The sequence below is a fragment of the Palaemon carinicauda genome, chromosome 41 (assembly GCF_036898095.1).
Source record: "Palaemon carinicauda isolate YSFRI2023 chromosome 41, ASM3689809v2, whole genome shotgun sequence".
NCBI lineage: Eukaryota > Metazoa > Arthropoda > Malacostraca > Decapoda > Palaemonidae > Palaemon > Palaemon carinicauda.
The window spans coordinates 14384484-14400923 of NC_090765.1; the positions used below are offsets into that span (position 1 = coordinate 14384484).

Sequence of the window (16440 nt, forward strand, 5' to 3'; positions counted from 1 at the left end):
CCAGGTTTCTAATGGCAGATGTGGATGCAATAGCTGAAAATTGGATGACGGTGAGACAAGGCTCCCCCCTACACAGCCACAGGTCTCATCCACTTTTAGCCAATATAAACCGTCTCCTATAGTGAGACAAGCACATCAGACGACTATGAAAGACAGCTCCCACCTGGTATAATCTACCCCCAGATAGGGACCGCAACATCAGGCGCCCTTTTTGAACAGAGTGCAACTACCCCCCGCCCCCACAGTACCACTGCTGGAGGGATGCCTACAATCCAGATGGAGGAGTTGGCTACGACAAAACTAGGGTTGTAGCTTAGCTTAAAAAAAACTGAAACCAGCACTTATGGCCCTGTAGTCATTCCAGCTAGACCTGATATTCTACTCTGTAGCATTGATGAGCAACAACACAACTGTAGTAGCATACATCAACAAGCAAGGAGGTACTGATTCACAGCACCTCTGCGATTTGGCCATGCAGGCTCATGAGTTGTCACTGACGATTGCACTTGAACTGTCGGCGAGATTCTTCTTGACACAAGGATTTTTCTGATTGGTGTTTGAAGGAGTTGTCCATTTGGCCCAACTTACTTAGTCAGCCCCACCTTTAGAGCCACCACAATTCAGTGACATCCCTGGGAAATCTATCCAACATCATCTTCGCGCGAAAGTGTTTTCACAAAGCACCGCTCAGATGTTTGAATACCTTTGAAGTCCTCCACGACATTCTACCTGGAAAAGTGGACCATTTTCTGTTTGCTGTGGAAGGAGTAATTCTCCTCTCGGAATCTGTTCAACTGGTTGCAGACTTCCTTGGGTTTTTACAGAGAAAGTCTTTAGACCAAGAGACGTAGACCTGTCCTCGTCTTGCGAATTTGCAATGCTCTTGAAGAGCTTTGAGCAGTCCCACTCTGTGAGAACTCAAACCCCCAGTGTGGAATGCGACCCAAGTTCTGAGGACCCTGGATAGATTCCCTACAAACCATTAAGGCAGGCTTTGGACGAAAACTCAATTTTCAAGGTGGGGGTCTTATTGTCCCTGGTTTCATTAAAGAGAGGGGGAGAGCTGCACGGTAAATTGTATCTAATTAGTCATTCCGAGGGTTGGAGAAAGCTTTCGGTGTTCTCCGTTACTGAGTTTATAGTGTAAACTCAAAATTTGTACGTAAATGCAGTTTGAATCTTTGTCGATCTCTTCACTTAGGGAAGCACGTTTTCAGCCGACAATCCAGACGATATTTATTTTTGCCATGTGAGGGCACTAAGACTGACTCAAACCCTCAGACCACAGATATAGAACCTCTAAATTAGCTCTTGACAGGATAAAAAAAAAAATCTCCAGAAACCTCATCTCCTTCTGGTTTTAGACAATTACCAGATCACAAACCCAGGCAGCAAGAGAGCTGGAGGAACAGGTACAGGCGTATGCTCACGAAGTCCGAGGAGTAGGTGCAACGTTAGACTTTAGGAAGAACATTTAAGTGGGCAAAGTCCTGAAGACTGGAGTTTACCTATTATTGGTGAAGAAATTTTCCCTCCCAAGCCCCTACTGTGGAAACAAGATTGCAATTCATTAAGGAGCAGATTTCTAGGAAAGTTCTGGAAGATCTTTCTGCTCTGGCCAAAAATATTTTCTGAGAGAGCCCCCAACCTCTTTTGTACTGCCAAAAGGTAAGGATCTTTTAGGAAGCTGTTGGTTTCAGTCAAGCCACCTCAGTGAGATGAGTGCCCCTTGGGATCCAGTGGGAGGCAGTACATGTATGTGAGTTTTCCCGACAGACATGGATGTTAGAAGTGTATTTTGGGTTTTGCATGTTTCCTGACAGACATGGATGTTAGAAGTGGATTTTGGGTTTTGCATATTTTTGGTTAAGGCTATCACTTTTCTCCATGAAAGGATTTTATTTTACTTGGTTCTTTGATAAAAAACCCCCTAAAGTTCTTTCATCCTCATCATCTCCTCCCACTCCTATTGATGCAAAGGGCCTTGGTTAGATTTTGCCAGTCGTCTCTGTCTTGAGCTTTTAATTCAATACTTCTCCATTCATCATCTCCTACTTCACATTTCATAGGCCTGGGTCTTCAAACTCTTCTAGTGCCTTGTGGAGCCCAATTGAAAGTTTGGTGAAGTAATCTCTCTTGGGGAATGCGAAGAGCATGTCCAAACCATCTCCATCTACCCCTCACCATGATCTCGTCCACTTCTTTTATAATTTAATTTCTTATCCTGTCCTGCCATTTAGCTCCCAGTATTCTTCTGAGGGCTTTGTTCTCAAATCTCCAAAATCTGTTGGATATTGTTTCATTGTTATACCACAACTCGTGTCCATACAGTAACACCGATCTCACTAAAGAGGTACATGGCCTAATTTTTTTTTGTGATTTCAGGCGATTTGATTTCAAAATTTTACTTAACCTAGCTATTGTCTGATTTGCCTTTTTCAATCTTTAATTAACTCCAATTCTAAAGATCATGTATTAGAGATTATTGTTCCTAAATATTTAAATGATTTCACTTCATTAATCCTTTCTCCTTCCAATGATATTTCATCTTCCATTGCATATTCCCTTCTCATCATCTCTGCCTATACTATTTATCCTGTGACCAACCTCTTGTGATATTTCATGCATTCTGGTAGGCAAGCTTTGTAAGTCCCGTGGTGTTCTGCCAATAAGGACAGTGTCATTAGCATATTCTAGGTCAGCTACAAAGTTCATTATTGTAATAAAAATGAGAGAATCTTGTTATGAAGAAGGCCGTTGAGGATGTGACTTTTCCCAACCATGGGATTTTTGTAGTTACTTGTTTGTAGTACTAAAGGCCTTAGGAGGGTACAGACTTTTCTTGAACATCTCCAAGTGCAAGTTTGTCGCTCTTCGTAAGTTTCTCGATGTAGACAATCTCTTCGACTCTTGTTTCTGTCCGAAAGTATGGCTGGGTAATTTTCCTCAATAGACGTTTTATTTTTATATCCCTCCATACTTGTGGTGGCCCTTATCTTGAATTGGCTCTTTTTCAATATTAAACTTACCCGATAATCATGTAGCTGTCAACTCTGTTGCCCGACAGAATTCTATGGAGGGATACGCCAGCTATCACAATACTAGAAGGGGGTGTACTTACCAGCGCCACCTGTGGCCAGGTACTCAAGTACTTCTTGTTGACACCTCCTCAATTATTCCTCTGTCGTGCTTCTGACAAGACGTTCTGGGATACGCTTATGTTCTTGGAGTATTTTCACGACTTTGGTGAAGTATTTCTCTTTGATTTCGGCTGTCGCTTTACTGGAAACTTCTATTTTAGCTTAGTTAGCTTTTGGAATTAATTTGATTAATTTTGGTGACGAAGAGAGTATGAACTCTCGTTCACCTTTCAATGGCCGACCCTTCCCTTAGACGGAAGTGTTGGTGTCTAAGAGAGTATAGACTCTTTTTCTTAATTTTGCTTAACAAAAGTTATAGATTTATTTTATATCTCTCCGCCTCTTATAGGCCTCTTCGATTAACTTCCTTTTATTATAAACTTATTAAAATTAATTTTTATATTTTTTTATATTCGACCTTCCTAATAGTAGGCGGTCTTTTCTTGGTACCGAAGTTAATTATCGTGAGCCCGTCATTTCGGTTTTACCTGTTAACATATTATGCTATTTTAAGGTCTTTGAAAGAATTTCTTTGATAGTCTCGTACTTTTTCAAAGTTGAACTAACGTTTTGTTTGTCTCGGCAGTTGTTGACGTTCAGAACGTTTCAACTTGCACTCTATCGTTACGATAGAGAAAGAATGTTCACGGTTTCACATTGCAGTAAGAGTAACCGTGTCTAGCGTTTTGTTCATTCTTTCTTAACTTAATGGTTTTGATCCTAATAAGGAACTTTTCTTTTTGGGAAATATTTCAGTTTTTTCCTTTAACAATAATATGTTTTAACGATATATATGATTGGGCTCTTCTCTCAGGTTCTAAGTCAAGAGAGAGAGAGAGATAGAGACGGAGGGAGAAAGAGGATAAACGTTTCCCTCAAGCCTGCCAGGCGTACGAGTAACGTCGTTATCGTTTTGCTCTTATCCCTAGTCTCTTTAGGGGAAGAAACTAAACGTTTCTAGAGTGATCTAGTGTTTAGTCTCTTTCCAGCCACTGAATTTTCTTTCATTAGATTTTTCTGTTACATTGTAATTCTGTTTTCGCAATTACTAACTTTTGAGAAGGATAGAATTGCGTGTTTCAGGTACAAACCACTTAAAGTTTCGAGTTCAGTGAAATAAGTGCAAACAGAAATCAAAGTGATAAGTGATTAGCGCAAAGTATGTCAGTGTTATGCGTGAGGGTACTTTTGTGCGCGCCAGTCGTCCTCCCAGTCCGGGACCTCTTGCAAGCTCCCAAGCCCAGGGGAGAAGCAATGTCGAAGGACAAAAGGGTTCGGCAGGCCTTGTTCGGCGCACAGAAGTATCCTCGGTGGTTGTGGGCGTGTCTTACCGAGACCGTCACTCCCACCCGCAGACGATTGAGCCCTTATTTTGCTCGTCTGCAGAAGAGATTTAGAGGAGAAAATATAGGCAGAGTAACGCTGGTCTCAGGTCTCAAGACCTCTTAAACGTAAGTCCAGACCTATGCCAGACGTACGAAGTAAAGTTCAACAACCCGGATGCAGTCATTGGGTTAGCTCTGACTCTCCTCAGTCATCAGTTTGTCGGGCTGAGAGTGCGCCTACACTCCCCCCGCCTATGCTCGCTCCACCTGATCGCAGTACCACCTGCCAGGCGTACGATGTTGTGGACTCTACTACAGTCCATGCAAGCACAGCTTTCGGACCTGATGCGTGAGTGTCGTGCTGAGAGTGTTGCACCTCCTCCTCCTCCTGCACCGGTGGTGCACCAACCGCCTGCACCCGTTCAGCCTGTGCTGCACCCGCCTGCACCGGTGGTGCACCAACCGGCTGCACCCGTTCAGCCTGTGCTGCACCCGCCTGCACTCGCTGCACCCAGTCGCAGCACCATCTGCCAGGCGTACGATGTTGTGGACTCTACTACAGTCCATGCAAGCACAGCTTTCGGACCTGTTGCGTGAGTGTCGGGCTGAGAGTGTTGCACCTCCACCTGCACCCGTTTAGCCTGTGCTCAACCCGCCTGCACTCGCTGCACCCAGTCGCAGCACCATCTGCCAGGCGTACGATGTTGAACCTCTTTCTGTGTTCGCTGTTCCCAGTGTTGTTCAGCCTCAGCCTTCTTTAAGGCAACCTTTGGTTTGGGATCAGGAGGATTACTCCACTCTTCCTCCTCCTCCCCTGGCTGCTCCACCGGTGGTGCAACTCTCGGTGGAGGTACAACCTCTTCCACCTGTGAGTCAGTCTCCTCAGCTGCTGCACCGAGCTCAACCCGTGCACCCTGATCCTGCGCCTCAGACACCTCTGCTTGCGGGAACTTTACCTTGTTCTGCGCAACCTCGGTCTCTTCACGCTCCACTCATACCACAGGAACAGGAACTTTCTGCACCTTCCACTGTTGTTGTTCCAGCTCGTTCTGACTCTGCTGTTCAGCATACCTTACCTCCATTTTCAAACCATGGCAAAAATATGAATCATGAGTTATGAATGTAAGGTAAACATTATGTTGATTTTTAAACCCCATGCAAGCATGCATAAAGCACTCTAGCACTGGTCATGGAATTTCTGAGAATGTTAAACGCCATGCACACGCTCTGCTTTCCTTACAGCAGGCTCTGCTTACAGCAGGCTCTGCTTACTACATGCTCTGCATTCAGCATGCTCTGCATTCAGCATGCTCTGCATACAACATGCTCTGCATACAGCATGCTCTGCATTCAGCATGCTCTGCATACAACATGCTCTGCATTCAGCATGCTCTGCATACAACATGCTCTTCATACAGCATGCTCTGCATACAGCATACTCTGCATTCATCATACTCTGCATACCTTACCGCATGCTTCTCAACATATCTTGGGTTGTTGCCAACTCACTAGACTGTCAAGCAGTTTCATAACGTTGCCTTCTAGTCTGCTGCTTTTGCACCAGTGAACCCTCACTCAGAGAACTTAGCTTTTCTAGGATAAGGTCCCTGTAGATGAGAAAGTTCTTTTCTCCCTCCTTCTGATATTCCCTTGAGGACTCTGTCATTTGGAGGGAGCCTTTAGCTGCATAACCTCTTATGGACTTTTATTTAAGCATAACATGCTTACAGGGAAGGTAATGGTTCCACTTCAGCCGCTAATCCCGTCTGTTACCACACCTGCTCCCATAGACCTTGAGCTGTGTTGCATGACATGCAGTCCAAGCTTAGTCCTTGTTAGAGGATTTTTTGTTTACGGAGTCAATGTGTCACGGGGAAGACGTTCAACAACCAACAGAAGGGACTTGTTGTGACGCAGTGCGGCTACCTCAGCAACCCGTTAAGGAGTTGTCTGTACGACCCAGATAGTCTAGACAGATTCGGGTTGTCACTGTACTTCCTCGCTTGCCCATGATTGACAGTTTATAGACTGTGCAGCAGTATCATGATCTTGTGTCCGGCTCCGTCAGACGACTGGCTTTTAAGAACTCCCACAAGTCGTCGCTGTCTGGAGATTTTCAAATGGACTATGGTTCTGACCAAGGAACTGGGCCTCCTGGTCAATTTTGAGGAGTCTCAGCTAGTTCCATCCCAGACCATTGTTTCCTTGGGTATGGATCTTCAGAGTCGAGCTTTTCGGACTTGTCCGTCGGCCCCAAGGATCTTCCAAGCCCTAGAATGCATCCAGAGCATGCTGAGAAGGAACCGATGCTTAGTCAGGCAGGGGATGAGTCTAACAGGGACACTTTCATCGCTGGCCCTGTTCATCGAGTTAGGGAGACTCCACCTCCGCCCCCTTCAGTATCATCTAGCTGCTCACTGGATAAAGGACATGACGCTAGAGACGGGCTCAGTTCCTGTTTCCGAAGAGATGAGGTCTACTCTAACGTGGTGGAAGAACAGCATTCTTCTCAAGGAAGGTCTACCTTTGGCTGTTCAGACCCCCGACCACCGTCTCTTCTCGGACGCATCGGACACGGGCTGGGGTGCGACACTGGACGGACAGGAATGCTCGGGAACATGGAATCAGGAGCAAAGGACACTTCACATCTATTGCAAGGAGTTGTTGGCAGTTCATCTGGCCTTGATAAACTTCAAGTCCCTCCAGCTTAACAAGGTGGTGGAGGTGAACTCCGACTACACCACAGCCTTGGCTTACATCTCCAAGCAGAGAGGGACTCATTCGAGGAAGTTGTTCAAGATCGCAAGGGACCTCCTCATTTGGTCAAAGATCGAAAGCTCACGCTGGTAACGAGGCTCATTCAGGGCGATATGAATGTCATGGCAGATCGCCTCAGCCGTAAGGGTCAGGTCTTCCCCACAGAGTGGACCCTTCACAAGAATGTTTGCAGCAGACTTTGGGCCCTGTGGGGTCAGCCAACCATAGTTCTATTCGCTACCTCGATGACCAAGAAGCTCCTCTTGTATTGTTCTCCGATTCCAGACCCAGCAGCAGTTCGCGTGGATGCCTTTCTGCTGGATTGGTCCCATCTCAACCTGTATGCATTCCCGCCGTTCAAGATTGTCAACAGGGTACTTCAGAAGTTCGCCTCTCACAAAGGGACACGGTTGACGTTGGTTGCTCCCCTCTGACCCGCGAGAGAAGGGTTCACCGAGGTACTGCAATGGCTGGTCGACGTTCCCAGGACTCTTCCTCCTAGAGTGGACCTTCTGCGTCAACCTCACGTAAAGAAGGTACACCCAAACCTCCACGCTCTTCGTCTGACTGCCTTCAGACTATCAAAAGTCTCTCAAGAACTAGAGGCTTTTCGAAGGAGGCAGCCAGAACGATTGCCAGAGCAAGGACGACATCCACTCTCAGAGTCTATCAGTCTTAATGGGAAGTCTTCCGAAGCTGGTGCAAGGCCAATGCAGTTTTTCCTCAACCAGTACCACTGTAACCCAGATTGCTGACTTCCTGTTACATCTAAGGAACGTAAAATCCCTATCAGCTCCTTCGATCAAGGGTTACAGAAGTATGTTGGCAGCGGTTTTCCGCCACAGAGGCTTGGATCTTTCCTCCAACAAAGATCTACAGGACCTCCTTAGGTCTTTTGAGACCTCAAAGGAACGTCGGTTGTCCACTCCAGGCTGGAATCTAGACGTGGTCCTAAGGTTCCTAATGTCATCAGGATTTGAACCGTTCCAATCAGCCTCTTTTAAGGACCTCACATTAGAAACTCTTTTCCTCGTGTGCTTAGCAACAGGTAAAAGAGTAAGTGAGATCCACGCCTTCAGCAGGAACATAGGTTTCACATCTGAAACGGCTACATGTTCCTTGCGGCTCGGTTTTTTTTTGGCTAAAACGAGCTTCCTTCCCGTCCTTGCCCTAAGTCGTTCGAGATCCCAAGCCTGTCCAACATGGTGGGGAACGAACTAGAGAGAGTACTTTGCCCTGTTAGAGCTCTTAAGTACTATCTAAGAAGGTCAAAACCATTACGAGGACAATCAGAAGCCTTATGGTGTGCTATCAAGAAGCCTTCTCTACCAATGTCTAAGAACTCAGTTTCTTACTACATCAGGCTTCTGATTAGAGAAGCAAATTCTCATCTGAAGGAAGAAGACCTTGCTTTGCTGAAGGTAAGGACACATGAAGTGAGAGCTGTGGCTACTTCAGTGGCCTTCAAACAGAACCGTTCTCTGCAGAGTGTTATGGATGCAACCTATTGGAGAAACAAGTCAGTGTTCGCATCATTCCATCTCAAAGATGTCCAGTCTCTTTACGAGTACTGCTACACCCTGGGTCCATTCGTAACAACGAATGCAGTAGTAGGCGAGGGCTCAGCCACTACATTCCCATAATTCCATAACTTTTTAACCTTTCTCTTGAATACTTTTTATGGGTTGTTCGGTCGGCTAAGAAGCCTTCCACATCCTTGTTGATTTGGCGGGTGGTCAATTCTTTCTTGAGAAGCGCCGAGGTTAAAGGTTGTGATGAGGTCCTTTAGTATGGGTTGCAGCCCTGTATACTTTAGCACCTTTGGGTTGATTCAGCCTCCAAGAGGAACGCTGCGCTCAGTAAGGAAGACGAACTTAAAAAAGAGACAGAGTAACGGTTCAATTCGACTTCCTTACCAGGTACTTATTATTTCATTGTTATTTGAGGTAACTGTTATATGAAATATGGGATACTTAGCTATCCTTTAATCTTGTACACTGGTTTTCACCCACCCCCCTGGGTGTGAATCAGCTACATGATTATCGGGTAAGTTTAATATTGAAAAATGTTATTTTTATTAGTAAAATAAATTTTTGAATATACTTACCCGATAATCATGATTTAATTGACCCTCCCTTCCTCCCCATAGAGAACCAGTGGGACCGAGGAATAATTGAGGAGGTGTCAACAAGAAGTACTTGAGTACCTGGCCACAGGTGGCGCTGGTAAGTACACCCCCTTCTAGTATTGTGATAGCTGGCGTATCCCTCCATAGAATTCTGTCGGGCAACAGAGTTGACAGCTACATGATTATCGGGTAAGTATATTCAAAAATTTATTTTACTAATAAAAATAACATATTTAGTTATTGGAGTCCTCTATACCTATTGTAAGCATCTAGTCTGGTTAAAAGTTCGATGTCAAGGTTCCCTGGTACCAAGGGAATTATTTGAAATATGCTAAACAGCATAGGGTTTGATTTGAATGTGAAAAGCATTGAGCAGCTTGCTTTTCTAAGAAATCAATTAAGGTTATGTAAATATTAACTTTTAAAATCACCATATTATATTACTTTAACTAGATGAGTCAAAATTCTTGACCCACAACTCTTGAAAGGTATGTTTATATAATAAGTATGAAGCTAGTTTTTTAAGGGGAGTACATTTTTTGGAATGCATGAAGTTTATAATTTAAGGGCATGGGTTAATTTGACAAAAATTATTTTGCACAGATTTTATGAGTACAGTAGCTGCTTTTCATTTTATTTCATTATAGGGATCTTTTTTTCATGAAGAGTAATCCTTTATTTTCCTATTTCAGGTGATGGAAAGAAAAATGTATTTTGTGTCTATCATGGAGAAAGTAATAGTGTCGTCGTTTGTGGAGGCCGTACAGTTGGTATGCGCCGTGACCATCATGGCGTTCTCCTCCTCGACACCGTTCTTCAGGCTCCTGTGGCAGCGCCTGAGGAAACGGTGCTTGTTGAAATGCTGTTGTCAGAAGTAAGATATCAGAGTTTTTCTGTTATTTTATGGATGAAGTTGAAGTTTTTAATGGCCACATTCATCCATTTTAGAAATGCTGCTTCTCTCTCAATCTTTGTGCAGTTAGTTCTGTTACTGTACTGTATAAGCCTTAACAGTATTTTAATGCTGATATTCGTGAGGCATTACAGAATGGCAAAACTTTAGTTTTGATTTATAATACTGTACAGTACATGACTTATATCAAAGTTTATTCAATACAGCACTAAGATTGATTTTATCAGTTTTATTTAACTATGAGTACCAATCCCTCAGCAAATAATTGTCTACTTGTTGCCAACTTATTTATTAGACATTTTAATCAACTCTGCGCAAAAACTACAAGATTGTACTGTAGTTTACAATATTTTTTTCATCATATAACTGAATAAATTTCCTTTCCATATATAATTTTATATTAAAATCTTGAGAGTCCTGCTGATATAACTATTGTTAGGTCCAAGTAGCCTCTAGGAACTAAATATTCATTATTACCTATCATATTCAGGGCATACAGCTACAACAGACTCTTGGGCTAAGCGAGTTGAGCAATATTGATCACGCGAGTGAAGTACGTGAAGTACTAGCCCAGGGTATCTCCGCTCATCAGTCACAGACGCGTATTAATCCCAAACTTGCAAAGGTAGGTCTTTCAATATAATCTCTTTATTGTTTCAAAGTTTATGCTGATATATTTTGAATTTTTTATGAGTTTATTAAAGAGGAGTAAAATGAATATTGAAGATACTGTATGGAGTTAGGGATTGGTGGAGTTATGCATTGGTTAGTTTACGATAGCTGGTGATCATGAAGGGTAAGTGCATTGCATACAGTAGTATTTTGTTTACATCCAGTTGTCTGTATTGGTACACATTCTCTTTCAGTGGAGTACACTGCGATTGGAACTACCATTGGGGGTGTTGAGGAGTGTATGCATAGGTTTGGTTAGTGAACTGAAACGTTTGACAAAATACACTCCTGCTCTTTCAATTGCTTCGGCCCTTATACACCGTTTGGCGCATCTTTTACCACCTCCGACGCCAGACACTGGGCAGGGGCCACCTGGCAGCAGTGCACCTGATAGGGATGCCATGTTCAGTGAAGCGGCTAGGTTAGCTACGTTCATCAAATGGCCTCATATGAACTACAAGTAAGTTAGATATTTTTTAGGTGTAGTATTTGTATGTTTATAATGTGATATCCTATGTTACGACATGCTATTTTGTATGGAACAGTGGTGGTATTCTCTGAAAATTGATTGCCAATAGAACAAAGCTTTTCCGACATTACTACAAACCTTACGCTATTATTAGGGATTATACTTTCGGCAAAGCTGAAACTAGCCATAAAACTTCTAGCGAGGCATAAAGTACCCTACTGCTAGTTAGAGGGCAGGTAGGGGGGGGAGGTAGCTTGCCATGCCGCTTACACACGCACACCTGTGTTATCTCGTCATTTTTTACTTGTTATACTAACAAACCTTCCGTTATTTATGTGGATATTCTTTTGAGTGGCAGCTGGAGGTAGCCATTAGACTTTAAATGACAGGTAGCAACCCTGCCTAATAGCTTAACCACTTAGTGGGTGGCTGTGAATACTCAGCCGCCTCTATATATACTCTCACAGCTGTGACAGACGTCACTTTTTCTTTTGTCTCGGTAGAGATCGTATGTATCTGCTCTCTTCCTGACTGTCATTGGACCTTTCGATTTTTGCTTTCTCTCTTCAGGTGTGCGTGTCCTCCTTCTGTGATCGCCTTCATCATGCGAACGTGTCCAGGGAGAGAGGGTGCTGTGTGCGGAGCCTTCATGTCACCATTGGAGACTGACCCGCACTCTCTGTGTCCTAGGTGTTAAGGGCATCGTTGCGAGTAGGGCAAGTGTAGGAAGTTTTCTGCTTCCCTATTGGAGATGTTTGGAAGGCGTAGGAAGAAGTCTAAGCGCGATCTTTCTCCTTCAGGGGCGAGCGGGACACCTTCTTCCTGCACCCCCAAATCTCTCAAAAGCTCCTTTTCGCGCCTACTCTCACAAAGGAACGAGTGAGCAGGAGCGCAGATTGCTCATCTAGGCAATCCCAGGGTACTTGGGGGTTTGTTGCTTTCCATAGAAGAGCACCTTCTCCTCCAGCCGCTGGCGAGCCTTTTTCCCTTGGTCGTCCTTAGGGATTTCGGAACCCTCTTTAAAGGAGGAGCTGCAGCGCCTTCCTCAGTGTGGTGCCACGAGGGAACCTTCTTCGGAGCTGTCGACATCTCACGGTCTGGAGTTGAGCGAGGTCCATCTGTCCCCTTCCCCTGGGCCTTCCACGCATGGACGAGGTGATCGTTCGCCTCTTCAACAACCCCCTGCTGACGACGAACCCTCTCTCCATCCGGGACCTCGTCCCTTAATCTTCAACCTTCTGTTTCTTCCTACATCAATCCTCAGGTTGCTGGTGATGATCTTCAGGGAATCAGCGTGCCTTCCAGCAGTAGCACTAAGGGATGAGCATCGCCATCACCTCGCCCTTCTGGAACTTGTGAACGACGATTGGAAGATCGTTATGATCGTAGGTCATCATGATTAGAGCATTCTTCGCCTAGAAGACACTCACGCTCTAGAACTTCACGCTCACAAGACCGTAGGTCTCGACGTTCTCTTAGGAGGTGTTCCTCATTATGAGGACGAGTCTCGCGATCGCATTCTTCCCGATCACGAGCAAGGTCCAGACCACGAAGTGGACGACGCTCACGGTCACGAGGGCGATGTTCATGCTCGCAAGGGTATCGTTTACGAGAACGACTTTCTTGTTTGTGAGGCTGATGCTCACGTTTGCGTGGTAGGATTCGCGATGTACTCATTGTCCTCAAACGAAAGCTAGACACACGCGTTCATTAACGAGAGCTACACACTTGCGTTCATGAACAAGATCTAAACGCACGCATTCACGAACGAGAGCTACACGCTTGCATTCATGAACGAGAGCTAGATGCTCGCGTTCGTGATCAAGGTGTAGATGTTCCTCGTTTAGAGGTAGAGGTAGGCGTACGCGCAATCCATCAGCGCGTAGCTCTCAACCAGACCTTCCAAATGACCTCGTACCGAACCTGATGATGAGGTTGACCACTCCTCAGACAGGCGTCCAGCTAAACCCTTACTGCCCTTCACAGCCTGGGGATTCTTAGCCAAGCACTCGCCTATGCGATACTCTTGAGACGAGTCCCAATGCGGCGCGTTCTCCTTTTAGAGTAGTTCCTACTCAGAGGCCGCCTCTGCCGACTTCGTCGGACGAAAGTGCTCCTCTGGGGCAGCAGGAAGGTGTTAGACCTTCCTTTTCGTCTGTGGCTCCTAGCATTCCTGTTGCGAGCACTTCTGCTCGTGAAACTCGTACATTGGTACGTGAAGTTCGCAATTTTGAGCGTGAATCTCGAGATTTCCCTAGCAAATCAGCTAACTTCGCGAGCAATTCATGAGTAGATATGTTGAATCGCGAGCAATTCATGAGTAGATATGTTGAATCGCGAGCAAATGTGGATCCAACACCTACCTCTCGCCCTTCTGCATCTTCCACCTCCAGCGGAAGACCAACACCCTAACGAGAAGGATTTAAGAAGCCTCCTAATAGATTCGCAAGATTTCCTATTAGTCCGGACCTTCCTCCGCATCTGAAGGAACGTATTTCTCTGCCTCAGAGGTTACTTCCTCCGTTGACTGGGCATCTTGCTAGAGTTTCACCCAGGAGACACTCGTCTAGGGACCTCCAAGGTAGATCTAGGGAGACAGAGCTTCCTCAGTAGACATCAACCTTCATGTCCGATATCCTCAAGGCTCTGAAGTTGGCACTTCCAGTGACACAAGCCCTGACTTTAAGTCAGGGTTACCCCTAGGATACCTCTGGAACCCTCGTCGAGCTCGTCAACTGGGAGTCAGGACCCTTGAAGGAAGTCGACGGCAGAGAAAGCCCACAGATCACTTCCACCTCGATCGTGTGCTTAAGGCCATGCCCCTGCTGATTCATACATGTTTAACTTTCCTTCCATGCCAGTGAAGGCAAAGGAAGTCATTACCAAGAAGCAGAGGAGACGGATGAGAGGCACAACGCCACCTCACGCTGACATGATCCATCCTCGGATGACTAGGGACCTGGGCTCGTCCAGGGAGATCGTAATCCATCCCTTCAACCCTCAGGACATTGAGGTAGTGCCTCCGGACTAGTGTCCGGTTTCTGTTCCTTTTTTAGGGGGAGAGCCTCCAACTCCAAAGGCCAAGTTTTCATCCAAGTCCTCGAAGGACTCACAGGTTCCCCCTCCTAAGATCATGGAGGATCGTACCGTGCAAAGGGAGTCAAAGGACTCTTAAGATGAAACTGAAGAACACCGTGGCAAGGGAAGTTGGAGGGGCCGAGGCACAGACGCGGTCCCCGGTGGGAGACCCATCCACGGTTTCAGTGGACAACCCTGACCTACCCTAGATTCTTGACATAAGCCTGGAGGTGAACGACCCCTTAGACTCGGAACATACCTTTTGGCAAGTCCTCGCCTGCATGAAGGCCATTAACAGGCTCCTGGTTTCACCACCCAGAAAGGGATGGATATGGTGCTTGATGAGATTTTCGAGACCCAGAAACCTTCCAAGTCCAGTGCATCTTTGTCCTGGTCCAAAGGCAGTTACCAAGGGGAAAGCTATCTCTCAGATAGCCAGAACTTCCATTTCCTTGAGGGCAAGTTCCTCCTCTTGGTCTCTGCCACTTCCTTTTGTGTTACAAAGGAAGTATTACGAGATCGAAGGGGAACCACACTCCACCATGACCCTCGACCCTTCCATAAAGTCCCTAATGAAGGGAGTTTCCACTCAGATCCCCTCCATTCTGACGACCTCACTGTCGATGCTTGAGCTCCTAAACATTGAGAGAGGTGCGAACTATGCCCTGCAGGCTGCTTCATGGCTGGATGTATGGTTGGGATCACTAGGCTTCATGGCTTGCTCCCACGACTTGTCGTATTAGTCAGCCAGGAAGACGAAGTTCTTCCTACTGTCAGGTACCTGGACTCTTGAGTTCCTATCGCACCACGTTGTCAACCTGTGGGCGAATGCCATACTCAAGAGGAGGCATACCGTCATAGGACGGTTCCATAAGCAGGTACTGAAAGTGAAGGTCTCTCGGCTGAGGAACTCCATCCTCGAGGGTTCTCTCTTTGTTATAGAGAGGGCTGCTGACCAATGAAGGAAATCTTCCAACAATTCTCTCCTCCACAGGGCCATGACATCTCTTTCCTACGGTAGACCTTCCAAGTCTTCTCGGCCTCAGCAAGCACTTTCCTCTAACCAGTCAATGTCAACTGCTAGGTCCTCGGGACCTTCTAAGGTGTCTAAGCGGCCCTTTGAGGCCAAGGGACAGAAGGGGTCCAAGTCCTAAAGAGGAAAGAAGGGAGGTAAGGGAGGTGGCTGAGGTGGCCACTCCCATTAGAAATGGCATTCCTTACCACCTATCACCTGTGAGGGGATGCCTACATCGCCACTGGCAAAGGTGGCAGCTTCACGGAGCAGATCCCTGGACGGTCGATGTGATCGCCCTAGGGTATCGCGTCCCGTTCACGCAATCTCTCACTCCTCTTGACGTGGGATCCAGTGCATCTTGGCTTCTATGCGAAGGGATCCGCAAAGGAGCTGGCCCTCAGGGCCAAGTCCAGACAATGCTGCAGAAAGGTGCCCTCCAAGAGGTAGTGGACAGGTCTCCAGGCTTTTACAGTTGGATTTTTTCTGGTGAGAAAGACATCCGGAGGATGGAGACCAGTCATCGGTCTCTCCCCTCTGAACAAGTTTGTCCAACAGACTCAGTTCAGAATGGAGACAGTAGACACGGTCATTCAAGCGGTACGTCCAAGGGACTTCATGTGCACACTGGATCTGGAGGACGCTTACTTCCAGATCCCAATACATCCGTCTTCAAGGAAGTATTTAAGGTTCATACACGAAGGAAAGATATACCAGTTCAAGGTTCTATGCTTCAGTCTCACAACAGCCCCTCAGGCTTTTACCAGAGTGTTCACCCTATTGTCATCTTGGGTTCAGGAACGGCCAGCTCACTGATCACCAGCTTGTGGCTTGCCTGCTCACCATTAGTAAGCTTGCAGCTTGCCTGCTCACCGTTAGTAAGCTTTCTGCTTGCCTGCTCACCATTAGCAAGCTTGCTGCTTGCCTACTCACTGTTCGTCAATCG

The 16440-nt window shown here is 46.0% G+C and overlaps 1 protein-coding gene across 5 annotated transcripts in view; it reads left to right on the top strand.

Annotated features, from left to right (window-relative positions):
* Bruce (BIR repeat containing ubiquitin-conjugating enzyme) overlaps positions 1 to 16440 on the top strand; it is a 241074-nt gene that overhangs the window by 15615 nt on the left and 209019 nt on the right. For all 5 annotated transcript variants that reach the window (XM_068364131.1, XM_068364132.1, XM_068364135.1 and 2 more), the window contains exons 2-4: positions 10043 to 10224; positions 10754 to 10888; positions 11130 to 11395. In XM_068364131.1, the coding sequence (XP_068220232.1) occupies positions 10043 to 10224; positions 10754 to 10888; positions 11130 to 11395 (583 nt within the window). The remainder of the gene's footprint in view (positions 1 to 10042; positions 10225 to 10753; positions 10889 to 11129; positions 11396 to 16440) is intronic.